Below are 26,744 nucleotides of genomic sequence, written 5' to 3'. Positions count from 1 at the left end.
TGTTGCAAAATCTTAGACTATGTATTCCTGCTTAGTGTTAGGATCTTCTTAGTGAGGATGATCTGACCCAGCTCAGATAGAGAAATGTCGATCTTATTGGAAGGTATAAGGCAGGGTTCTCTTTGGTAGTGTGATGAAAGCTATGACCATGTTGTAACCAAGCAAGGTTAGTGTTCCCACTTCACACAAAGCCAGACTTTTTCTTTCTTTCTTTCTTTTTGATGGTTCTGGGTTTTTATTGCTGTGCCTGGGCTTTCTCTCATTGCTGCAAGTGGGGGCCACTGTCTAGTTTTGATGTGTGGGCTTCTCATTTTGATGCCTTCTCTTGTTGCAGCACCCGGGCCCTAGAACGTGAGGGCTTAGTTGCTCCGTGGCATGTGGGATCTTCCCGGACCAGGGATTGAACCCATGTCCCCTGCACTGGCAGGTGGATTCTTAACCACTGGACCACCAGGGAAGTCCCATAAAGCCAAACTCTCGACAGTGGTCTTTGCAGCAAAACAAGGATGCCAAGCAAGGAGAATGGGCAGCTCACACTCAAAAAAAAAAAAATATGAACTTCCCAGTAGCTTTCAGGGAAGGGTTTTTAAAGACAAGGCAGAGGGTTTTCAGATGCATGATAGCTCGTGGACCTTCTGATTGGTTGGTGGTGAGGCAGCAGTGATACGTCAGGAATCTCAGTCATCGACCTTCTGGTTCCAGCCAGTCTGGGGTCTCCGTGTTGCTTGTGGTCAGCCTGACGTTGCCATCCTCCACCTGGGTGGTGAGGGGGCTGTTTTTTCTGAAGAAAAGCCCAGAAATGTGCATCAGATTCTTACCTCTGTCCCTTCAGGAGGAATTAGGAGTCCTGTGACTACTGTGTCCTAATCATTAACTGCTTGAGCCTGCTCTTTGGAACCTGGGGAGGCCTAGGAGACAAGCCATAAGCAAGAAATGGAGGACACAGAAGGGCTTTTGTGTCCAGGAGGGCCCTGCAGGGTCCTGCTCAGTTTCAGTATTTTCAGAAAAATGCTAATAATGCATATACACATAAGCTTTGCGTATGGCATCAGGAGATTCAAAGGTGATATTGTAAATTCACTCTTACACTTCTTAGGAAACAAGTGTCCCCCTCAATGCCTTTTTTTTTTCTTCTGAAGGTATAAAGTGAATATATTCTTCATTTTTTAAAAAATTTCTCTTGGAGTATAGGTCATTTACAATATCGTGTTACTTTCAGGTGTACAGCAGTGTATTATTTATACATATACATATATCCACTCTGTTTTTTAGGTTCTTTTCTCATGTAGGCCGTTACAGAGTTTTGAGTAGAGTTCCCGGTTCTTTATAGTAGGCCTTTTATTAGTTATCTGTTCTATATCTATATATATAGTGTGTATATGTCAGTCCCAATCACCCAGTTTATCTCTCTCTGAATATATTCTTAAGGAGAAAAAGTCAAACAATATAGAAGAGCGTATAATCCACAATAGTACCCCCCCCTCACTTTCTCCTTGTCCTCCTTTCTCTTCAGATGTGTCCATTGTCACCAGTTTGGGATGCATCCTTCCTGCTCCCTTTCTGAGCATATAAATGTCCTTTTGAAAGCATGTTTGGTTTTCAGCTGGAAGGATAAGCGTTTTGGGTTGTTTTGTTTTTACCGAATAAAATTTTGATTTGGGTTTACTCTCATACGTCCTGGGGAAGTACAAATTAGTAACCACATTTTGAGGATAACTTACACACATAGAGAGTCATGTCACACCTTTTTTTAAAAAAATTATTTTTCTGGCTGTGCTAGGTCTTAGTAGTGGCATGCAGGATCTAGTTCTCTGACCAGGGATCAAACCTGGTCCCCCTGCACTGGGAGTATGGAGTCTTAGCCGCTGGACCACCAGGGAAGTTTCCCATATGCCCCTTTTTTGAGGAGTGGGGTGGTAATTTGAAGTAGTGTCAAACAGCTAAGTGGTGAGAATAATACAAATGAATTTTTTCTATTTTACTTAAGAATAGGTTGCCTTTAGGATGCTCTGTGACCCCTAAATACTTCAGTAACTCCTGCAGCAAGGACCTCCTACGTGATAGTAATAAACCATCAGAATCAGGAACGAGGTTTGATATGTTACTCCCATCTAATCCACAGGCTCCATTCAGGTTCTGTGGTTTGGTCCTTCATTAGCAGAAGGATCCTGTCCAGGTTGTGCATAGCATTTAGTTCTCATGTCGTCTTAGTCTCCTTAAGTCTACAGCAGTTCCTCAGCCTTGCCTTGACTTTTATGATCTTGATGCCTCTGACAGTTTACAGATGAGTTATGTCACAAAACTTCCCTCAGTCTGGGTTTGTCTGCTGATGTGCTCTTTACTGCATCTTACCATGTGGTAGGTAGTATGTCATGTTACCAGTGCTTAATTAAGTGATTACTTAGTTAAGGTGGTGGCTGACATCAGGTTTTTCCACTGTAAGCTTTAAGGTAATAAATACTTTGTAGGGAGACACTTTATGTAAATATCCCATTTCTCATTAAAATTTGACTCACTTGTTTCAGCATCCCCTGATATTTTTTCTTTATATATTTTATTGAAGTATAATTGACTTACAGTGTTTCAGGTGCACAGCAAGGTGATTGAGTTATAAATACATACACATTATTTTTGAAATTATTTTCCATTATAGGTTATTACAAGATATTTATTGACTTTAGTTCCCTGTGCCATGGGCTTCCCTTGTGGCCCAGCTGGGAAAGAATCTGCCTGCAATGCAGGAGACCTGGGTTCAATCCCTGGGTTGGGAAGATCCCCTGGAGAAGGAAAAGGCTATTCACTCCAGTATTTTGGCCTGGAGAATTCCATGGACTATATAGTCCATGGGGTCACAAAGAGTCGGACTTCACTGAGTGACTTTCGCTTCACTTCCTTGTGCTAGATATAGTAAAGCTTTGTTGTTTGTTGCATATCTGTTTTTTTTTAATTAGAAATATAGCATTCTAAGTCAAAAAAGTGGGATCAAAATATACATTTTTTAGTTAGGCAAAAATTCATAAGTTTTTAAAAATATATATATTATACATATTTATATATATGTATACAAAAGCTTTTCTGCTATGCTTGATAAAAGCTTGAGAAAGAACATCAGAAAAAAAGAGAGGTGGAGAAACTGGAAAACATAAACTAAATGAAATGGCAGTACTGAATATGAAGTAGAAAAAGTGAAACAAAACTAGATAAAAGTGAAAGATCATCATATAGTCCAGTTGTTTTTAAACATGGCTGCTCGTTAGAAATATACCTGGAGCTCTGGAGAAAAAAGCAATACCTGGTCATTTGTATTTTTCAAAAAATTCCAAGATAATTCTGACATACATCTGGATTTTAGTAAGTGATTATAAGTTTTTCTATTAAATCATAGTTTTGGTGGTACAGAGTTCTATTATTTCTCTGTTGATCAATCATGATACAGTGGTATTAAGTGAGTAATAGTTACATAATCACAATAGTAAAAGATGCTTTTCAGTTTTCACAGTCAGTAGCCAGATAAAAAAATGAAAGATAATTACAATTGCAAGCCATAATGGGAACATGATTAACCTAACAGTGTAAAATAATTACATACAGTTTGGGGGGTCAAGCAGAGTGATGTGGTAACTGGAAGTGCATACATGCATGTGTTTTCATCCTCCCAGCCAGTCTTTGTTTTTTGATTGGTGCCTTTGATCCTGTTACCATTTTCTTAATTGTTTTGGGTTTATTTTCCGTAGGTCTTTTCCTTCTTCTGTGTTTCCTGCCTAGAGAAGTTCATTTAGCATTTGTCGTAAAGCTGGTTTGGTGGTGCTGAATTCTCTTAACTTTTGCCTGTCTGGAAAGCTGTTGATTTCTCCATCAAATCTGAAGGAGAGTCTTGCTGGGCAGAGTATTCTTGGTTGTAGGTTCTTCCCTTTCATCACTAAATGTATCATGCCATTCCCTTCTGGTTTGTAGCGTTTCTATTGAGAAATCAGCTGATAGCCTGATGGAAGTTCCCTTGTATGTTACTTGTTGTTTTTCCCTTGTTGCTTTTAATATTTTATCTCTGTCTTTAAGTTTTGTCAGTTTGATCACTGTATCTTGGTGTGTTCCTCCTTGAGTTTATCCTGCCTGGGACTCCGTGCTTCCTGGACTTGGTTGACTGTTTCCTTTCTGGCGTTAGGAAAGTTTTCAGCTATTATGTCTTCAAATATTTTCTCAGGTCCTTTCTCTCTCTCTTTTCCTTCTGGGACCTCTGTAATTCGAATGTTGGTGCATTTAATGTTGTCCCAGAGGTCTCTTAGGTTGTCTTCATTTCTTTTCATTCTTTTTTCTATATTCTCTGTGGCAGTGATTTCCACCATTCTGTCCTCCAGGTCATTTATCCATTCTTTTGCCTCAGTTATTAGGCTATTGATTCCTTCTAGTGTATTACTCATCTCTGTTTGTTTGTTCTTTATTTCTTCTAGGTCTTTGGCAGACATTTCTTGCATCTTCTCCATTGTTTTCCTGAGATCCTAGACCATCTTCACTATCATTCTGAATTCTTTTTCTGGAAGGTTGCATATCTCCACTTCACTTAGTTGTTTTTATCAGGTTTTATCTTCTCCCTTCATCTGGGACATAACTTTTTGCTTTTTAGTCATATTAAAAAGCAGAGACATTACTTTGCCAACAAAGGTCCGTCTAGTCAAGGCTATGGTTTTTCTAGTGGTCATGTATGGATGTGAGAGTTGGACTGTGAAGAAAGGTGAGTGCCGAAGAACTGATGCTTTTTAACTGTGGTGTTGGAGAAGACCCTTGAGAGTCCCTTGGACTGCAAGGAGATCCAACCAGTCCATCCTAAAGGAGATCAGTCCTGGGTGTTCATTGGAAGGACTGATGCTGAAGCTGAAACTCCAATACTTTGGCCACCTCATGTGAAGAGTTGACTCATTGGAAAAGACCCTGATGCTGGGAAGGATTGGGGGCAGGAGGAGAAGGGGATGACAGAGGATAAGATGGCTGGATAGCATCACCAACTCGATGGACATGGGTTTGAGTCAACTCCGGGAGTTGGTGATGGACAAGGGAGGCCTGGCCTGCTGTGATTCATGGGGTCGCAAAGAGTCGGACATGACTGAGCAGCTGAACTGAACTGAACTGAATGTGGTTTTTGTTCTAGCTGTGGGATTATGGTTCTTCTTGCTTCATTCTGTCTGCCCTCTGATGGAGGAGGCTAAGAGGCTTGTGTAAGCCTCTTAATGGGAGGGACTGGCCATGGGAAAAACTGGGTCTTGCTCTGGTGGGCAGGGCCTTGCTCAGTAAAGCTGTAATCCAGTTTCTGCTGATGGGTGGAGTTGTGCTCCCTCTCTGTTGTTTGGCCTGAGGCAGCACTGCCCTGGGGTCTACAGGCTCTGTGGTAGGGCTAATGGTGACCTCCAAGAGGGCTTATGCCAGGGGGGACCTTCCCAGACTGCTGTTGCCAGTGCCTTCATCCTTGTGGTGAGCCCCTGGCAACCCACATCTCCACAGGAGACCCTTCAACACTAGCAGGTAGTTTTGGTTTAGTCTCCTGTGGGGTCCCTGCTCCTTTCCTCTGGGTCTTGGTGTGTGCACAGTTTTGTTTAAGGCTGGAGTCTGTTTCCCCCAGTCCTGTGGAAATACTATAATTAAATCCCACTGACCTTCAAGGTCAGATTCCCTGGGGATTCCCAGTCCCTTTGTCAGATCTCCAGGCTGGAAAGCCTGACGTGGGTTTCCGAAGCTTCACCACAGTGAGAGAACTTCTTTAATATTATTGTTCTCCAGTTTGTGGGTCACCCATCCTCTGGGTATGGGATTTGATTTTACTGTGACTGCGCCCCTCCTACCATATTGTTGTGGCTTCTTCTTTTGACATGGGGTATCGTTTTTTGGTGGGTCCAGCTTCCTCCTGTCAGTTGTGGTTCAACAGCTAGTTGCAATTTTGGTGCTCTCACAGAAGGGGATGAGCACATGTCCTCTACTCTGCCATCTTGAACGGGAAGCCCAGTATTCCTTCTTATTACATTATTACTATGCAGGTTGCCAGATGGTGGTTTTTCTAATAAAATAATTTCTTCTCTATTATTAGTTGTTATTCTTTTGTAAAGAAAACACTGCCATCTCCCCAAGTATTTACTCATTTTTAAAAAAGTGTTTATTTGGCTGCGTCTGGTCTTAGCTGCGGCACGTGGAATCTTTTGTTGCAGCGCTTGGGCGCAGGAGTTTCAGTGCGTGGAGCCCACAGCATGCGGGATCCTCATTCCCTGACCAAGAGTTGAACCAACATCCCCTGCATTGCAAGATGGATTCTTAACCACTGGGCCACCAGGGAAGTCCTACCCATTTGTTTATGTCAGTGTGAATTTAAGAGTTACTATTTATGTAATGGTTCCTGTCATTATGTCGATGCCCATATTGTCCTTGATTTGATCAAGGGGAGCCCCTTTAAGCTGACCTTTGTGTCCTTTTAATGTGTCCTCATGTCACTCAACCAAACTCAGGTTGCTCGCAGTGCACAGCAAATCCAATCTGCTGGCTCTGGGTCGTGGTGAGGAAAAGTACAGCATTTATTCCAGGGCACCAGACCAGGGCACAGGTGGCTTGTCCACAAAACGTCCAGGCTCCCCGATGGAGTTTCATGGAGGGCGTTTAAAGGCGAGGTGAGTGAGAGGGTTGCAGGTGTCTCATCAGCTTGTGCACAGTCCTCTGATTGGTGTGAGGTAAAGAAACAAGATGGGGTCACAGGTTGGCATCATCTGTCTTCAGGTTCCAGCCGGTCTGGGGGCTACATGCTCATGGTCAGCTTTTCTCACCTGGTTGGGGGTTGGGGGGTTGTCTGTATAAAACAGCTTAGGAATGTGTGTCAGACTAATCTTTACCTTTGAAACAGAGCTGGGAGTCCTTGTGACTGATTTAAGTTATGGCTACTCTCCTGTCTGCCTGCCCTCTTTGTTTCTGTGTTCTTTATTTCTCAGTCATTAGCTGCTGGGACCCCCTGTTCGCTCCACGTGGGGAGCGTAGGAGGTCACAGTTTATTTCCAGAGCCCCTTTCCACATCAGCAATAAGCTCGGGACACCGAGAGGTGGGTTGCCGGGAAGGTCACTATGTGGGCTTGCTCAGTTTCACACATCATCCTTATCATACCTTACTTTCTAGCAAAACAAGATTTTCCAAGCTTATCTTACTTTTCCTGTGCTCTAGGTCTGGAGCTGGCTATTTTTCCAAAGAACCCGGGTTCTTTCATATATATTATATTATGTGTGTGTATATATACTTACTTATATGTGAATGAATGATATTGAATTCACATTGATTCCTCCAGTTTCATTTCTACACCGTAAGGTTCATTCTGTGTTTCTTTTTCCGAATTTGTAAATCTGTTCTTCAACTTTGAGAAATCTGTTTTCCATTAATTTCAGTATGCTTCTTTATTAAAATAGTCCCTCCGTGTGGAAGGATCTCACTTTACCCATAGCACCCACTCCCATCACCCCCTAGCATGGATGCCTGCCTTGTTCAGTCATACCTAATGGCTTTTAGAAGTTTAGCTCAAGAAATGGTACTGTGTAACTCAGGGAACCCTACACAGTGCTCTGTGGTGTCTTAAATGGGAAGGAAATTAAAAAAAGAGGAGGTACATGTATATATAGCTGATTCCCTTTGCTGTACAGCAGAAATGAACATGACATTGTAAAACATCTATATTGTTGTTGTCATTGTTCAGTCACTAAGTTGGAACAAAGTGTCCAGCTCTCTGCGACCCCAAGGATTGCAGCATGCCAGGCTTCCCTGTCCTTCACTGTCTCTCAGAGTTTGGTCAGACTCATGTCCGTTGAGTCGGTGATGCCACCCAACCATCTCATCCTCTGCCGCGCTCCTCTCCTTTTGCCTTCAATCTTTCCCAGCTTCAGGGTCTTTTCCAGTGAGTCGGCTCTCTGCATCAGGTAGCGAAAGTATGGGAGCTTCAGCATCAGTCTTTCCAGTGAGTGTTCAGGGTTGATTTCCTTTAGGATTGACTGGTTTGATGACTCTCGAGTCTTCTCCAGCACCATATTTCAAAAGCATCAATTCTTCGGCGCTCAGCCTTCTTTATGGTCCAAGTCTCACATCCATACATGACTACAGGAAAGACCATAGCTCTGACTAGATGGACTTTTGTGGTAAAGTGATGTCCCTGCTTTTTAATATGCTTAGTTTATCATAGCTTTTCTTCCAAGGAGCAAGCGTGTTTTAATTTTGTGACTGCAGTCACCAACCGCAGTGATTTTGGACCCCCAGAAAATAAAACCTGTCACTTGTTTCCATTGTTTCCCCATCTATTTGCCATGAAGGAACCAGATGCCATGGTTTTTTGAATGTTGAGTTTTAAGCCAGCTTTTTCACTCTCCTCTTTCACCTTCATCAAGAGGCTTTTTAGTTCCTCTTCACTTTCTTTCATAAGGGTGGTGTCATCTGCATATCTGAAGTTACTGATATTTCTCCTAGCAGTCTTGATTCCAGCTTGTGCTTCATCCAGCCTGGCATTTCGCATGGTATACTCTGCATATGAGTTAAATAAGCAGGGTGACAATATATAACTTTGACGTACTCCTTTCCCTATTTGGAAGCAGTCTGTTGTTCCATGTCCGGTTCTAACTGTTGCTTGTTGTCATGCATACAGGTTTTTCAGGAGACAGGGCAGGTCTCTGATATTCCCATCTCTTTCAGAATTTTCTACAGGGCAGGTCTCTGATATTCCCATCTCTTTCAGAATTTTCTACAGTTTGTTGTGATCCACACAGTAAAAGGCTTTAGCATAGTCAATGAAGCAGAAGTAGATGGTTTTTTTGGAATTCCCTTGCTTTTTCTATGATCCAGTAGGTGGTGGCAGTTTGATCTCTGGTTCCTCTGCCTTCTCTAAATCCAGCTTGTATATCTGATTGGTTCATGTACTGCTGAAGCCTAGCTTGAAGGATTTTGAGCATATATTTTAAAAATTTATTTGCTTTTTAATTGAAGGATAATTGCTTTACAAAATTTTGTTTTCTGTCAAACCTCAACATGAATCAGCCATAGGTGTACATATGTCTCCTCCCCCTTGAACCTCCTTCCCACTGCCCTCCCCATCCCACCCCTCTAGGTTGATTCAGAGCCTCGGTTTAAGTTCCCTGAGGCATACAGCAAATTCCCATTGGCTCTCTATTTTACATGTGGTACAAGTTTTCATGTTACTCTCGCCATACGTCTCATCCTCTCTCCTTCCCTCTCGCCATGTCCATAAGTCTGTTCTCTGTCTGTTTATTCATTGCTCCCTTGCAAATAAATTCATCATTGTCATCTTTCTAGATTCCATATATATTTGTTAGTATGTGATATTTATCTTTCTCTTTCTGATTTACTTCACTGTGTATAATAGGCTCTAGGTTCATCCACCTCATTAGAACTGACTTAGATGTGTTCCTTTTTATGGCTGAGTAATATTCCATTGTGTATATGTACCACAACTTCTTTATCCGTTCATCTGTTTATGGACATCTAGGTTGCTTCCATGTTCTAGCTATTGTTAATAGTACTGCAGTGAACCTTGGCGTACATGTGTTTCTTTCAGTTTTGGTTTCCTCAGGGTATATGCCTAGGAGTGGGATTGCTGGGTCATATGGTGGTTTTATTCCTAGTTTTTTAAGGAATCTCTATACTGTCTTCCACTGTGGCTGTATCAGTTTATATTCCCACTAGCAGTGCAAGAGGGTTCCCTTTTCTCCACACCCTCTCCAGCATTTATTGTTTGTAGACTTTTTGATGATGGCCATTCTGACAGGTGTGAGGTGATATGTCATTGTAGTTTTGATTTGCATTTCTCTAATGAGCAATGTTGAACATCTTTTCATGTGTCTGTTAGACATCTGGGATTTTGAGCATAATCTTGCTGGCATGTTTAATGAGTGCAGTTATATGGTTATCTGACCATTCTTTGGCATTGCCTTTCTTTGGGATTGGAATGAAAGCTGACCTTTTCTAGTCCTGTGGCCACTGCTGAGTTTTCCAAATTTACTGGCATATTGAGCACAACGCTTTAACAGCATCATCTTTTAGGATTTGAAAATTCCATCACCTCTACTAGCTTTGTTTGTAGTAATACTTCCTGAGGCCCACGTTACTTCATACTCTAGGGTGACTGGCTCTAGGTGAGTGACCACACCATCACAGTTATCTGGGTCATTAAGACCATTTTTATACAATTCTTCTGTATATTCTTGCCACCTGTTCTTAATATCTTCTGCTTCTGTTAGGTCCATACCGTTCTGTCCTTTATTGTGCCCATCTTCACATGAAATATTCCCTTGGTATCTTCAATTTTATTGAAGAAATCCCTATAGTCTTTCCTATTCTATTGCTTTTCTCTACTTCTTTTTATTGTTCACTTAAGAGGGCTTTCTTATCTCTCCTTGCTATTCTCTAGATCTCTGCATTCAGTTTGGTATATCTTTCCCTTTCTCCTTTGCCTTTTACTTCTTTTCTTTTCTCAGTAAGGCCTCCTCAGGCAGCCACTTTGCCATCTTGCATTTCCTTTTTGAGGGGATGGTTTTGGTCACCACCTCTTATACAGTGTTAAGAACCTCTGTCCTTAGTTCTTCAAGCACTCTGTCTACCAGATCTAATCCCTTGAATCTAATTTGTCACTTGCACTGTATAGTCATCAGTTCAGTTCAGTCGCTCAGTCGTGTGGATTCTCTGGGACCCCATGGACTGCAGCACACCAGGCCTCCTTGTCTGTCACCAACTCCCAGAGTTTATTCAAACTCTTGTCCGTTGAGTTGGTGATGCCATCCAACCATCTCATCCTCTGTTGTTCCCTTCTCCTGCCTTCAGTCTTTCCCAGCATCAGGGTCTTTTCAAATGAGTCAGCTCTCCGCATCAGGTGGCCAAAGTATTGGAGTTTCACCTTCAACATCAGTCCTTCCAATGAACATTCAGGACTGATTTTCTTTAGGATGGACTGGTTGGATCTCCTTGCAGTCCAGAGGAACCAGAGATCAAATTGCCAATATTGCTGGATCATCAAAAAAGCAAGAGAGTTCCAGAAAAACATCTATTTCTGCTTTATTGACTATGCCAATGCCTTTGACTGTGTGGATCACAATAAGTTGTGGAAAATTCTGAAAGAGATGGGAATACCAGACCACCTAACCTGCCTTATGAGAAATCTGTATGCAGGTCAAGAAGCAACAGTTAGAACTGGGCATGGTACAACAGACTGGTTCCAAATAAGAAAAGGAGTACATCAAGGGTGTATATTGTCACCCAGCTTATTTAACTTATATACAGAGTACATCATGAGAAATTTGGGCTGGATGAAGCACAAGCTGGAATCAAGATTGCTGGGAGAAATATCAGTAACCTCAGATATGTAGATGACACCACCCTTATGGCAGAAAGTGAAGAGGAATTAAAAAGCCTCTTGATGAAACTGAAAGAGGAGAGTGAAAAAGTTGGCTTAAAACTCAACATTCAAAAAACTAAGATCATGGCATCTGGTCCCATCACTTCATAGCAAATAGATGGGGAAACAGTGTCAGACTTTATTTTTTTGGGCTCCAAAGTCACTGCAGATGGTGACTGCAGCCATAAAATAAAAAGACGCTTACCCCTTGAAAGAAAAGTTATGACTAACCTAGACAGCATGTTAAAAAGCAGAGACATTACTTTGCCAACAAAGGTCCATCTAGTCAAGGCTATGGTTTTTCCAGTAGTCATGTATGGATGTGAGAGTTGTATCATCATGAGGGATTTGATTTTGGTCATATCTGAATGGCCTAGTGATTTTCCCTACTTTCTTCAGTTTGAGCCTGAATTTTGCAGTAAGGAGCTGATGATCTGAGCCATAGTCAGCTCCCGGTCTTGTTTTTGCTGATTGTATAAGAACTTCTCCATCTTCTCTGCAAAGAATATAATCAGTCTGATTTCGGTATTGACCATCTGGTGATGTCCATGTGTAGAGTTGTCTCTTGTGTTGTTGGAAGAGGGTTTTTGCTGTGACCATGTGTTCTCTTGGCAAAACTGTTAGCTTTTGCCCTGCCTCACTTTGTACTCCAAGGCCAGACTTTCCTGTTGCTCTAGATATCTCTTTACTTTCCACTTTTGCATTCCAGTCCCCTGTGATGAAAAGGACATCTTTTATGTGTGTATGTATGTGTTCTAGAAGGTCTTGTAGGTCTTTATAGAGTCGTTCAGCTTCTTAAGCGTTAGTGGTTGGGGTGTAGACTTGGATTAATGTCATGTTGCATGGTTTGCCTTGGAAGAGATGAGAAGTGTTTATAGTGATATGGAAAAGACGTTTGCCATGTAATTTTTTTTAAAAAGTCAACAAAAGAACCACTGTAGGATACTATTTTTAAAAGGCAAATACATGTATGTTGGAAAAATAATGGAAGTGACTGTCTCTGTGTGTTCTTCTGTGTTTTTAGAGTTTTCTGCATTGACAGTTTTCTTTCTGTAATTATAAGAGGAGAAGTAGTGCTGTAATAAAGCTGGAGGAGCTGCCGTTACAGAGGACTGGCAGAGGGACTGATAGTAAGCACAGAGGCAGGCAGCTGTCCATTGCCCACTCGGGGACATCATGGCATGCGCTCATCTGTTGCAGATGCCCTGCTCTGTCACGATGACGAGCTGGAAGGGCGCCGGATCGCCTTCATTCTTTACCTGGTTCCTCCCTGGGATGCCAGCTTGGGGGGCACCCTGGACCTGTTCAGCGTTGACGGTAAGACAGAGGCATGCACTTCAACACCAGCAGACACTTCCAAGTTCTTACACGCAATGTCTGTGCTCGTCAGAGGAGATGGAAGCCATCCATCACCCTGACAACCACAGGGGCATCAAATGCCAGCCCTGACAGTCACCTCTCTGGGTTGTGCTTGAAATAATGATTCCTCCAGAGATAAACTGGAGTTGATTTAAGATGAGGAACAGTCAGATCCTGGTTCTGAATGCTGGCCATGGAAGTGTAGAGCGCATGTACAGCCGCCCTTGGTTATGAATCTGCCAGGAGGTCAGGGTCCTTTTTTGTTTGTTTTTAATGACTGACACCAGAACTTGACTCCAGAAGTTGTTCAGAACTTTTTCCAACTTTCATCAGTAATGCATGGTGGAGTAAGAACAGATGTCGCTTAGCAGAACTGTTAAGAGAAACAGATGGAAGGGGGTGGCATTTGGGGATCTGAAGGGGACATCTAACTACCCTTAGAAATTTGCAAATTGTCAAGGTGGAAACAAGGCAGCCTGGAAGTGGTTAATGATGATGAAGCTTGTTTATGGATGTGTTCTCTCCCGGCGCAGAACACTTTCAGCCGAAGCAGATTGTCAAGTCCCTTATCCCTTCGTGGAACACACTGGTTTTCTTTGAAGTGTCTCCAGTATCCTTTCACCAGGTAAAGACTGTGAACCACAAATACATAGAGTGCCAGAGAGCATGCTTTTCAGTCTCCCCCTTTCTAAATGTGGCAGCTTCCTGTTGGACTACCCGGCCAGGTGGTTTTCACACCTAGTGTTAAGGGTCCTGAGATTAGTGAGCTGTGGCTAGTAATCTTCACCCCTCATCTTTATGCTGATGTACTGCTTGTCTTGTCCTCACAGGTGTCTGAGGTCTTGTCCGAAGAAAAGTCACGTTTGTCCATCAGTGGCTGGTTTCATGGTCCTTCACTGACCAGGCCTCCCATCTACTTTGAACCTCTCATAACTCGGAGCCCTCACATCCCGCAAGATGTAAGGATAAATTCTTGTTGCTGGGATTCTCATCTTAGAAGCTGTGGCATATCATTTGCTTTTCTCTTTTTTATTTATTTGGCTGCACTGGGTCTTCATTGCAGCACAGATCTAGTTGCAGGGATTGCAGGGATCTAGTTCCCTGACTAGGAATTGAACCCAGGCCCCCTGAATTGGGAGTATGAAGTCTGATTTTACTGGTATGACATGATGGCAGAACAAAAGCAGAGGGAATAATTAACTTACCCTTCACATCTGCTGCTCCTTTCCAGCATGAAATTTTGTATGATTGGATCAACCCTACTTATCTTGACATGGAATACCAAGCTCAAATTCAAGAAGAATTTGAGGAAAGCTCTGAAATTCTCCTAAAAGAATTCCTTCAGGTAGGCCAGCAAATCCTGTCTTGATAATACCATGTTTGGCACATAGCTTTGCTTCTTAGGTGGGTGAACAGGCATCACTTAGAGAGCTGTTAGTTTTGTTTTGTTCCTGGTTACAATTTTGTATCATCCTCTTCAAATGATGAAATGATACTAGCTGACATTGGTATCAGTTGCATGTTAGTAGGCTGAGTCTCTTGGGTGTTTATTCCCCAGTTCTCTACACTCTTAATCACACACACTCTGTCTCACTCACACACTTGTATACTGTGGGGCAGTGCTATGTAGTTCCCACCCTATTCATTTTGATGACTGGATTACTTTTAAATAATAGAAAGATTACTAATTAACAAATTAATAACACATGTTTGAGAATGACGAGGTGGCACCTTACAGTGGAAAGAGACCTAGGTTAGAAGTCAGAAGACGTATTCACGTCTTGGCTCTGGTTTTACTGACCTCAGCAAATCATTAGAGGTCTCCGCTTTTATTTTGTCATCAGTTAAACTGGGATAATACTGGCCTTGCCTATCCTGAAGAGCTGTCATGATGACTGAATGAGATCACATAGACAGGTGTGGTGCTTCCCAGGTGACCCTGGGTCCCATGGAATCACAGTCCCAAGAGTTGTCCCTACATTAGAAAAAGGTTGAGACACACTACATCCTGCCTCTTGAAATTATATAGCAGATAATAGCATTTTAAGGAATTTGAGAAGTATTATAGTAAATGAACTTTTTTAATCCTATTTAATTCAACTTACATAAACCATGCTTTGGAATCCTCTTTCCTGTTTCACAACTGATAGGATTACTGTTGTAGAGCACTCCTTGGGAAACTGCATTTAAACAAGTACTTATGAAAGCCTCTTATGGGGAATATTTAGATTAATTAGTTTCTTGTACTATACTGAACTTTTTAAATTTAGAACGCTGATTAAATGAAGGGAATGAGCAGAGGCCTAAAGAATGTATTATTACATGGACATTTTCATGTAATGAAATATCATGTAATATATCAGTTGTAATGTATAGTGTATTAATTTAATTAGTTATAACTATATTAATGCAGTTTTTCTCCTCACATGAATTAAAGAATCTGCATAAAAAAAAAAATCCTTGTTTTATAAATGCAGGAATCCTAGAGGTCTAGCAGTTTGACATAAGACATACAGGTACATAAGGTAATGGCCTAAATTGACACTCAGGTCTCTTGGCTAAAGCATGCTGACAATTTATCCAGCCTTTGCTCTCGCGTCACCCTGTCAGGACTGGGGTATCTGGTGTGAAAGGGTGAAGAAGATCACCTGGCCCTGTTGGGAATGGGCCAGAATGATTCTGCAGAGCCTGTAGCTGCAGCACCCAGTGTGGGATGTAGAAAGTTCTGCTAAATGCTGCTTCATTTTCTTATTCTCCAGCCTGAGAAATTTGCAGAGGTGTGTGAGGCATTGGAGAGAGGAGGTGTGGAATGGAGCAGCCGAGGTCCCCCTAACAAAAGGTAGAACTCATCGTTTAGGACATTTGCTTCTGCATTTAGCATCTACCTGGTCTGTCTGTGAGGCTCACCTCCAATTATAGGACATTTGCCCTAATGTTTTGTTCTCAGGCACATCCAGTAGGCGACCCTGACAGGATCTGTTTTTTTTTAAATGTTATATGTCATTTATACCTCAGTTTTTTAAACATTTGTTTATTGGCTTTGCGGGGTCTTTGTTGCTGCACTCGGGTTTTCTCTAGTGGTGGCGTGATGGGGTCTCACTGCGGTGGTTTCTCTGGTTGTGGCGCACGCGCCCTAGAGCACACAGGCTGCAGTAGCTGCTCCACAGCATGTGGGGTCTCCCCAGAGCAGGGACGGAACCAGTGTCCGCTGCACCCCAAGGTGGGTTCTCAGACAGGGGACCACCAGGGAAGTCTAGAGTCTCAGTGTGTAACAAATTGGGGTTCCGGAAGCTCTGCCAGGGCTCAGGGAGAGGGGTGCCAAGCTAATGACCAGCTCTCATCCCGTGAGTGGTGTTCCATCCATGTCACGTGATGAGCACCTTGCCTTGCTGCCCGGCAGGTTTTACGAGAAGGCGGAGGAGAGCCAGCTTCCTGACATCCTGAGGGACTGCATGGTGCTGTTCCGCTCCGAGGCCATGTTCCTGCTGCTTTCCAACTTCACAGGCCTGAAGCTTCACTTCCTGGCACCTTCAGAAGAAGATGAGCCCGAGGACAAAAAGGAGCGAGATGCAGTCTCTGCTGCTGAGAACACTGAAGAAGGGACTGGTCACAGCTCTTCTGAGCCAGAGGACAGTCGGGCGGCCACCAGCGACAGCCGTCTACAGAGTGATGGACTGACAGACCCAGAGCCAGAGGAGGACGAAGGAAAGAAAGGTGAGCTGCTGTTATGTTCTGTCCTTAGTTTACCATTAGGTAGTCACAGTTCAGTGGTTTATTCAGTAAACAGGTATTTCTTAAGCACTTACTTAAGTGCTTAAGTACTTACTTATGTGCTAGACCCTGCTTCTGGAGCTGGAGAAGCAGACAGACACAGTCTCAGCTGTCCCTGAGCCCATATATTCTAGTAGGAGAGAGGCCAGAGATTAAATGATACACAAACAACAAGATGTCGAATAATAGTTGCGGTGCAGGAAATCTGAGTAGGGTTACGTGCGGAGGAATGACCAGGGTGGCCTCTTGGATGCAGGGGCAGTCTGGCTGAGCTGTCGTTAAGCTCAGGTCTGAATGACAAGACGTATCTATAGGAAGAGCATTCTGGGCAGGAAGAACATCCAGCACAGTTTATTAGGCTAACAATAGTACAGGGAAAGACTAGAGATCGCCTCAAGAAAATCAGAGCTACCAAGGAAACATTTCATGCAAAGATGGGCTCAATAAAGGACAGAAATGGTATGGACCTACAGAAGCAGAAGATATTAAGAAGAGGTGGCAAGAATACACAGAAGAACTGTACAAAAAAGATCTTTACGACCCAGATAATCACGATGGTGTGATCACTCACCTAGAGTCAGACATCTTGGAATGTGAAGTCAAGTGGGCCTTAGAAAGCCTCACTATGAACAAAGCTAGTGGAGGTGATGGAATCCCAGTTGAGCTATTTCAAATCCTGAAAGACGATGCTGTGAAAGTGCACTCAATATGCCAGCAAATTTGGAAAACTCAGCAATGGCCACAGGACTGGAAAAGGTCAGTTTTCATTCCAATCCCAAAGAAAGGCAATGCCAAAGAATGCTTAAACTACCGCACAATTGCACTTATCTCACACGCTAGAAAACTAATGCTCAAAATTCTCCAAGCCAGGCTTCAGCAATACGTGAACCGTGAACTTCCAGATATTCAAGCTGGATTTAGAAAAGGCAGAGGAACCAGAGATCAAAGTGCCAACATCCGCTGGATTATCGAAAAAGCAAGAGAATTCCAGAAAAATATCTTCTTCTTTATTGACTCTACCAAAGCCTTTGATTGTGTGGATCACAGTAAATTGGAAAATTCTGAAAGAGATGGGAATACCAGACCACCTAACCTGCCTCATGAGAAATCTGTATGCAGGTCAAGAAGTAACAGTTAGAATTGGACATGGTACAACAGACTGTCCAAATAAGAAAAGGAGTACATCAAGGTTGTATATTGTCACCCAGCTTATTTAACTTATATACAGAGTACATCATGAGAAACATTGGACTGGATGAAGCACAAGCTGGAATCAAGATTGCTGGGAGAAATATCAGTAACCTCAGATATGTAGATGACACCACCCTTATGGCGGAAAGTGAAGAGGAACTAAAAAGCCTCTTGATGAAACTGAAAGAGCAGAGTGAAAAAGTTGGCTCAAAGCTCAACATTCAGAAAACTAAGATCATGGCATCTGGTCCCATCACTTCATGGGAAATAGATGGGGAGACAGTGGAAACAGTGTCAGACTTTATTTTTTTGGGCTCCAAAATCACTGCAGATGGTGATTGCAGCCATGAAGTTAAAAGATGCTTACTCCTTAGAAGGAAAGTTATGATCAACCTAGATAGCATATTAAAAAGCAGAGACATTACACTGCCAAAAAAGGTTTGTCTAGTCAAGGCTATGGTTTTTCCACTGGTCATGTATGGATGTGAGAGTTGGACTGTGAAGAAAGCTGAGTGCAGAATAATTGATGCTTTTGAACTGTGGTGTTGGAGAAGACTCTTGAGAGTCCCTTGAACTGCAGGGAGATCCAACCAGTCCATCCTGAAGGAGAGCAGTCCTGGGTGTTCATTGGAAGGACTGATGTTGAAGCTGAAACTCCAATACTTTGGCCACCTTATGTGAACAGTTGACTCATTGGAAAAGACCCTAATGCTGGGAAGGATTGGGGGCAGGAGGAGAAGGGGATGACAGAGGATGAGATGGCTGGATGGCATCACCGACTCGATGGACATGGGTTTGAGTAGACAGGGAGGCCTGGCGAGCTGCGATTTCATGGGGTCGCAAAGAGTCAAGACACGTCTGAGCGACTGAACTGAACAGTAGTACAGATGGTAGAGAGAAATACCACTGGCTTTACCTAAACTTATTCTAAAACACAAGAACATAAAGGAGAGGAGGGTGAGTGGTTTCTTTCTACTAAGAAACCAATATCACCGTAAGAAAGACTTACTTGGACAAATAGGTTGAAGGAAATTATTAAAAGTAGAGGAGGTTTAATCATGTGCAGACAGATGGAATGGACACACGTCATTAAACCAGTAAAATGTACAACACCAAGAGTGACCCTAATGTAAACCGTGGACATCAGTTAACACTAGTCTCCTGACACTGGTCAGTTAGAACCACCCCACTGAGACAGGATGTTAGCAATAGAGGAAACTGATAGGGAAGGGCAGGGGCTGTGCGTGACAGGCATAGGGGAACTGTACTTTCTGGGAAATTTAAGTTTTCTGTAAACTGCTCTAAAAAAATTCTACTTAAAAAATAATTATTTATTAAAATGGGGGGTGGGCAGCTAGAGTATATACTCCATCTGAAATTCATGGTAAAGAGTCAACTTTTTTTCATTATAAGTCTTATGTATTATATATAGTATTATAATAGAGCCACAGGTCAGCTTAAGGTTTACGGAAATGGTTTCTCTTTAGTGCTGTACTACTCCTAATTATCATTCTTATGCAATCTAGCAGTGGTATCAAGGTAGTTTTTTTCTGACCTTCTGTTATGTTTTTCTTAGAATCAGGTGTTCCCACATGCCAGGGGGAACTGAGGCATTGGAAGACCGGTCACTACACTTTAATCCATGACAACAGCAAGACTGAATTTGCCCTGGACTTACTGCTCTACTGTGGCTGTGAAGGTAAGAGACAGTCACTCCTGAGAGACCCTCTCTAACTGAACCAATTCAGAAGTTATCTGCCTTGGCTATGATCTCAGATCACAGGAGCCTATGTTGGAAGGGTCTTAGAGGTCATGAATTTCAGTCTTCCAGCTCAGAGTGCTATTTGTATCTGTGATCGAGGTATAGGAGATGGACCAAATAATAATTCCTCTCTAAGAAACCCCCCAGAGCTTTTATGTAAGTGTCGTTGCAGGTATATTTTATGTTTTAGTTTTCAGCTCTTACTCAGTGTTGGTTGAATGATAAATTCAGGCTCCTAAGTCAGAGTTGGGTACGACTCAACTCCCAGATCCCCCAGTGTTAAGCAGCATGGAATCAGTGATTCAAACAGATGATGTAACTCTTGCAGTGAGAGCTTTCTGAATGCTGTTTGTTTGCCCTTTGTAAGGCTGGGAGCCAGAGTATGGTGGCTTTACCTCCTACATTGCCAAAGGAGAAGACGAAGAGGTAAGTTGCTTCTGAGAGCAAACCATCCTTTTAGTTCTTAAAAATGTTTTCATTCTTCAGAGACCCAACTTTGATGACTTTATGCCAGTGTCTTTAGCTGATAAATCCATGTTGGTCTATCTGGCAGTGGTTCTGATTTCTAGTAGAACGTACTAAGCATGCAGTAAAGATGCTAGAGGATAATCCCTAGGCATTCTACCCAGCTGAGAAATTCCAAATAAATGAAGAGTCAGGTGGTACATTTTCATGAATCTTTCAAGGTAGGAAAACCTAGATGCATGAGGTAAAACCTTTCTGGGTATGTACTAGAATGGGGCTTGCTGTAATATGTCTTGACAGACAGAGCAATAGCTCTTCCTAATAAAGATAAAGGGTCTTTTAAAAGATCCCTATCGCCAGAGTTTGAGTATTTGATATGGAAAAATCTGTTTAAGAAAAGAGATGAGAATCATCTGTGTTCTGATGTATCATTGTATTTACCTGTTTCAGCTGCTAACAGTGAATCCAGAAAACAACTCTTTGGCACTGGTCTACAGAGATAGAGAAACTCTGAAATTTGTCAAGCACATTAATCACCGAAGCCTAGAACAAAAGAAAAGCTTCCCAAACAGAACAGGTTTCTGGGACTTTTCATTTGTCTATTACGAATGACAAAGCAGGGCAAAGCTGGAAAAAGACCTTTCCTGAGTACTGGCACAGCCGGAAGAGTTAAGACATCGCATGAAGGAGAGCCACAAGGTGACCTGTGTGACAGCGGCCTTAAAAACTGAGTGTGGCTGTCCTTTAGTAGGGCTCATGATGATTGTCGTCAGTTTAGACCTTGAGCTGGGAGCTAGGTACTTACCTCTTGATTTTTTTTTTTTTTTTTAAGGGTTTTGTCTTTAACATTCAGTTCTTCATTTTCCATATTGGCTTCTTCAATGATTAAAAACTGTGTGTCGTAAAATATACACGACATAAAATGTACCATTTTAACCATTTTGAAATGTACAGTTCATTGGCATTAGTACATTCACATGGTCCTGCATCCTTCACCACCGTGCATCTGCAGAGCTTTCCCACCTTCCCCAGCTGCACCTCTGTCCCCATTAAATAGTAACTCCCTGCTTTCCCCTCCCTAGCCTGTGGAAGCCACCATTCTACTTTGTCTCTAGGTATCTACTAACTCATGTTCCTCATAAGACAAATAATATTTGTCTTTTTGTGACTGACTTAATTTCACTTAGTGTAAAATCTTCAAGCTTCATCCATGTTTCCAGTGGTTGAAAGTTTATATATACTTTTTTTTAAAGTATATATAAATATATAGTCATAAATTTATGACTAGTTTCTGTCCTTCCCAATCTCATTGGTTTATAAGATTATAGAACTTCACACCCCCTTTGATTCCGGGCCCCTCTGGCTTCCTCCCACTGCCTATGGCTTTGTTTCACTGACGCTGGATTGTGTAGACTTAAGACGATGTTTAGTATATTCCCTTGGGAAAAAAGCCTGGTCTGAAACCACGTGGCCCCGAGACTTCTGATCAGTGACAGGGGTGGCTACCTTGCCCTGTGCAGTGGTTTCCAGGTGCCCACGACTGCTCCACGCTGGAGTCGAGCCTCCAGTGTAACCAAATGATTCTAATCTCATTATGTGACTTTCATTTCCCAAATACTGTAGGGTCATCTGTCAAACTAGCCTTTCTTTAAGAGACCAGATGTTAAAGGCCATATCAGAATGCCAAGCAGCTGTCCTCTGTTACATTCTTCTTCCCCTGCACTGTTCAAGGGGCTGGTATGATACCTGTCGCCTGTGTGCGTGGGTTTGCATGGGTGGGCGCTCACTGTCACTGCATCATGAGGTGAAAGATGCGCTTCTCATTCCATTCCAGTGCTGTCTCCTTGCTAACTTTGTCTTTTTTACATTTATGATGAGCTACTGCAGTAGCTTTTATTTTGGATTTTACAAATTAGTAGGAAAAGCATTGGGCTTTGTCCTTTTTATCTCCTAAAACTTTGAGTAGTAAAATTTGCATTTAAGTGAAGACAGTTTCACTTTCTTTAGGCTGATGGTTTCAAAATTTTGATCTTGCACCTCAATCGGTAAAAAAAGTTTTAGCATGTATGTTTATTATATGGGGTATTTATAAATTTTACACATTTCCTATACTAGTATTCAGTATTGGTTGTTATAAAACAGTAATTTTTAAAAGATGAACTAAAATAATACCTAGAACTGGTTCTTATATATATTGTCTTTCCCATTGACGTGGTGGGAACCGTTTTTCATGCATACTGGTTTGGGGACCACAGTATTCTAACCATAGCATAGTGACACTCAGGTGGGATTACAACTACTGCTTTGTTTTTGTTGGTTTAAATTTCCAAACTTGCTTTTTAAGTTCCTGCAGACTGAAGGTCATCCTGTAATGTTACTTTTGTTAACATAAAAATATGTTTATGTTAGTGGCATAAACCCAGGAATAGGGCTGAGCAGGTGTGTGCCAAGTATGGAAAACAGTTTGAGACTCGTTGTTCTAGGTAACATCTAAGAGCTCTGGAGCACTGAGTCTTAAGTCTTAGCATCCTACACAAGCATTAAAATGTACTTATTACATTCTCCTTAATCTCAGTGTGTTTATGGCCTATCAACACGTTTTCTGTACACTAGAGTATTCTGGTGTCCAAGGGGAGAGAGTCCCTGAGAGCCAGACTGTGATGTTGCTGTCAGTTACATCACCTACAGCGGTACCTCTCTTAGGCTGCGAAGGATTGTGTAACTTGCAGGTCACTTCTCTGCACTGAAGGTCCCCAGTGATGAAGAAGTTGTTTTTCCTTAGTATTTCATTCTTCATCTTAGTTTTTTTAGGGCCTGGAGCCACTATGGACAACTGTTAAGCAGCAAAATAGGAATTACAACATGGGCATCTTTTTTATACTTCTTTCAGGTATAAGCTGTGATGTTCACCTGTAAAAATGTCATCTCTTAATTCTTATAATTCCTTTTAATAAAGGAAGATATTTTTTCCCCAAAGAGAATAGCTCTTTTTATCAGATTATCTCTGTAATACATGTTCATTGTGAAGAATACAACATATAAAAACATAAAGGTCACCTGGAATCCCACCAGCCTGTGCCAGCCACTGTGTGCTGTGTAATGTATCAATTTGGCTAGACTGAACTACATTTCCCAGGATTCCAAAACCTCTTTCCAGTTAGAAAGTCTGTCACTAAATCCGTGTCTGACCCTTTGCAATCCCATGGACTAAATAGCCCACCAGGCTCCTCTGTCCATGGGTTTTTCCAGGAGAGAATACTGAAGGGGGTTTCTAGTTAGACTGAGCCACAAGTTCCTGGGCAAGATACGGAGGGCCAGGATGAAGCAGTAGTCACTCTGCACCTCACACACATTGTACTGAGTAACTTCCCTAGTGGCCCACCTTCTCAATGTGAATCCGCGTCTGCGCCTGCAACTGCGCCACCTTCCACTGGCTCTTCTTTCAACTTCTCTGATGCAGGGTCGAGGTCAGGCAAGAACTGACACAGATTTTAATGTGTCCTGGTGGGCTCCGGCTTGTTCTTCCCAACTCTACCTCCTTTGCGACTGCCTGTCCTGTGCACTTCAACTTGCAGCCTCAGACTAGAAAACTTAGATATCTTTGCCACTCCCTACAGCTGTGTAAGGTCAAGTCCCCTTGACAGATTTCCTTTATCATGTCAGCCATTATGTAAATTAAGAACTTTTTCATAAGGTTATTTTGAGAGCCTATTAGTATTTCTGTTGAGAAGGAAAATTATTTAAGGAAGAACCCTATAAATAATCTAATTTCAGTCCCTCATTTAAAGATGTAGAAAAATGAAATGCAGACAAGAAAGAGGCTGTTAACATTTTGAACATGGCTTTTCTACAGCTTATAGCTTGCCTCCCAAACTCCTCTGAATGTAGTATTTCTTTCCCAAAGAGTACTGAAAAGTAACAGTGCTTGGGCTGCCTCTGCCAGACCAGCATTTCCTCAACAAATAAGTTTTGGCTGCAATCTCTCTTCACTATCATTGTGTACTTAGCACTGTTACAACTGAATGAGAAATACAAACCTTGTTCAAAGGTTCTCGGTAAAGTGAGTGACACCAGAGGCAGGCCCTTCAACCTGTGTGAACTGGTTATTCCTACAAAAACAGATGATTCCTTCTCTGGTGTAAAATCAGTCCACACAGAATAGTTTTGAAAGCTACTTGGAACTTGCAAATGTGGCTTCATTTCAGGAATAGCAGATTTCTGTATCACACAGATGAAAAGATGACTCATGAGCTAGAGCATTTAGTGTGGGCAGGGGCCAGATGGGGAAGAGGCAAAAATGCAAAACACCAGGCCGCCGTGGTGTCTTACTGTACACTAGTGTAAAAGTGAGACTGCAGTTGACTTAGTTTTGTGATCACAGGACTCCACTGGCAGATTTGTAACTGCTAATTATAAGAGGTGAAGTGTTAATAATGCTGAAAATCATTCTGGTACAGTACTTCTAGGTTTGCATAATAGTTGTCGAGTTTCTAGTTCTTTCACTCCTGGAGCTACTGACAGGCTTACTGAGGACAGACACTTCATGGAGAATAGCAGATGCTTTTCCTTGCTCAAAGGATTGGCTCAGCATCATAGGAGGACAGAGCTGCTTAAGTTGCAGCCCTTGCTCGCACTTAATAGAGGATTAACATTTATATAAACATAGAATATAATCAGAGTTAAAGAACAGACATGGGAGAGGAAAGGTCTCCTGAGAGAGCATTTGAACTGAGCCTTGATGTACCAGAGGGCTTCTCTGGTGGCTCAGACAGTAAAAAATCTGCCTGCAATGCGGGAGACCCAAGTTTGCTCCTGGGTCAGGAAGATCCCCTGGAGAAGGACACGGCAAGAAGCATCCTCCCAGATACCAGAATCCTCAAGCTTCTAAATGAAAGCAGAGCGTTAACTTAAAGCTACAACAAAACTCAGCAACGAAAAAATAGAACTTAAGCTATTCTTATTCTTCTAGAAGGCACTCAGATGCTCTTACCACAGAAAAATACAGCAACGAAATAGAGAACTAGCTGATAACCAAACACTTTTCTTTTCCCTAAGCTGAACATGAATGACATATAAGAGGATAAAAAGTTTTATCCTTTTTATCATTATCCTGGATTAATGTTTTATGAACAATTTTCATCTCATCTAGCGTTTACTCTAGAGAAGGCAATGGCAACCCACTCCAGTACTCTTGCCTGGAAAATCCCATGGATGGACGAGCCTGGTACGCTGCAGTCCATGGGGTCGCAAAGAGTCAGACATGACTGAGTGACTTCACTTTCACTTTTCACTTTCATGCATTGGAGAAGGAAATGGCAACCCACTCCAGTGTTCTTGCCTGGAGAATCCCAGGGACGGCGGAGCCTGATGGGCTGCCGTCTGTGGGGTCGCACAGAGTCAGACACGACTGAAGCGACTTAGCAGTAGCAGTGTTTACTCACTGGGGATCACTTTAAAATAGCAGAAAGGGCCATGACTACTTGGTTTCAGAATCCACACTGCAACTTACCAAGCACTGGGACCCTGTGGAAAACATTCTGCCTCTCTGAACTCAAGAGACAATAGTAAGAGGATCAGATTAATGTGAAAATGACCTATTTATAATCTATAGATCAGGACTATGAAAGATATCCTACTGCAGACTGACTCCTTCAAGCCTTGTCCATGAATATTTTTAGGTTGTAAGGAGTTTGGGGGCTGAAGAACAACAGAATAACCTTTAATGAGATGATTCCTTAAGGGTCCCTAGAAATAAACAATGCCATGCAATTTAAAATCAGCACCAGGCTTCCCTGGTGGTCCAGTGGATAAGAATCTGGCTGTCAGTGCAGAGGACACCGGTTCAATCCCTGGTCTGGGAAGATTTCACATTCCACAAAACCCAGGTGCCACAGCTACTGAAGCCTGTGTTCTTGGAGTCCAGGCTCCACAACAAGAGAAGCCTGAGCACCAAACTAAAGAGAGTAGCCCCCACTTGCTGAAAGAAAAGAAAGCCCGTGTGTAGCAACGAGGACCCAGCACTGCCAAAATATATAAATAGAATTTTTAAAAATAAAAAAGCAAATGCTTTTAGAAAAACCAGCACCAACTAGAGATTATCATCTCAAAAAGGTGTAAGTCAGACCATGACTAACCAGAAAAAGACCCCACAGTGGGACTTCAGTTTTGCCAAGTACTCTAGTAAGTACTTAATCCCTGCACTTCAGTCTCCTCTTCTTTAAAGCAAATAAAAGATACTTTACTACTTTGGAGATTGTGGAAGGTAATATATGAGGATGTCTTTTGAGCTTACAGATTTCAAAATGCAAAACAAAGGTGTTATAGGGGCTTAGTCTCATAAAAATTAGAACTCCTCTAATTTCAGAAATGGGAGAGGTAATCCTCCATAGCCAAATGGAGGACACTAGTAAAGTTAAGTTACCACAGAGGAAAGGCCTGGCCTCTCTCTGTATGTCCTCTATGGAGCTGCATATTGGTCAGTATTCTGATGCAGAGAACGGGTTAGACAATGTGCTAGACAATTTGAATAAAAGGATTACAGCATGCCAGGTGATTTATGGAATTACTAAAGTGGTTAAAAAAAAAACCTGTAGGATGCAATTCCAGAATCTCTTCTCAAGTCTATACTGCAGAACCAGGCTGCCAGAGGAGCTGCTCCTACCAAATCAGGAAGGTAGGTGCTTATGAAACCAGGAGGCACCCTGTATTATGTACATCACTCTGAGCCACTACATCAGCTACTGCTACTGGTTCTGAACAGCTTAACTGTGCTCCATTCAAGAAAACTTGTG

The 26,744-nt window shown here is 42.2% G+C and overlaps 1 protein-coding gene across 2 annotated transcripts in view; it reads left to right on the top strand.

The window, feature by feature from the left end:
* OGFOD1 (2-oxoglutarate and iron dependent oxygenase domain containing 1) overlaps positions 1–22,522 on the top strand; it is a 32,768-nt gene extending 10,246 nt beyond the window's left edge. Inside the window, exons 5-13 of one of the 2 annotated variants that reach the window (XM_065925360.1) lie at positions 12,606–12,722; positions 13,298–13,389; positions 13,595–13,723; positions 13,996–14,109; positions 15,524–15,603; positions 16,165–16,478; positions 19,303–19,425; positions 19,856–19,914; positions 20,404–22,522. In XM_065925360.1, the coding sequence (XP_065781432.1) occupies positions 12,606–12,722; positions 13,298–13,389; positions 13,595–13,723; positions 13,996–14,109; positions 15,524–15,603; positions 16,165–16,478; positions 19,303–19,425; positions 19,856–19,914; positions 20,404–20,565 (1,190 nt within the window). In that variant the 3' untranslated portion in view covers positions 20,566–22,522. The remainder of the gene's footprint in view (positions 1–12,605; positions 12,723–13,297; positions 13,390–13,594; positions 13,724–13,995; positions 14,110–15,523; positions 15,604–16,164; positions 16,479–19,302; positions 19,426–19,855; positions 19,915–20,403) is intronic. The other variant, XM_065925361.1, reaches the window with a different exon arrangement.
* The last annotated feature ends 4,222 nt before the right edge of the window (positions 22,523–26,744 follow it).

The sequence above is a fragment of the Muntiacus reevesi genome, chromosome 2 (assembly GCF_963930625.1).
Source record: "Muntiacus reevesi chromosome 2, mMunRee1.1, whole genome shotgun sequence".
Lineage (NCBI taxonomy): Eukaryota > Metazoa > Chordata > Mammalia > Artiodactyla > Cervidae > Muntiacus > Muntiacus reevesi.
The sequence above is the reverse complement of the archived record's forward strand: the minus strand, read 5'-3'. Positions and strand labels throughout refer to the sequence as shown.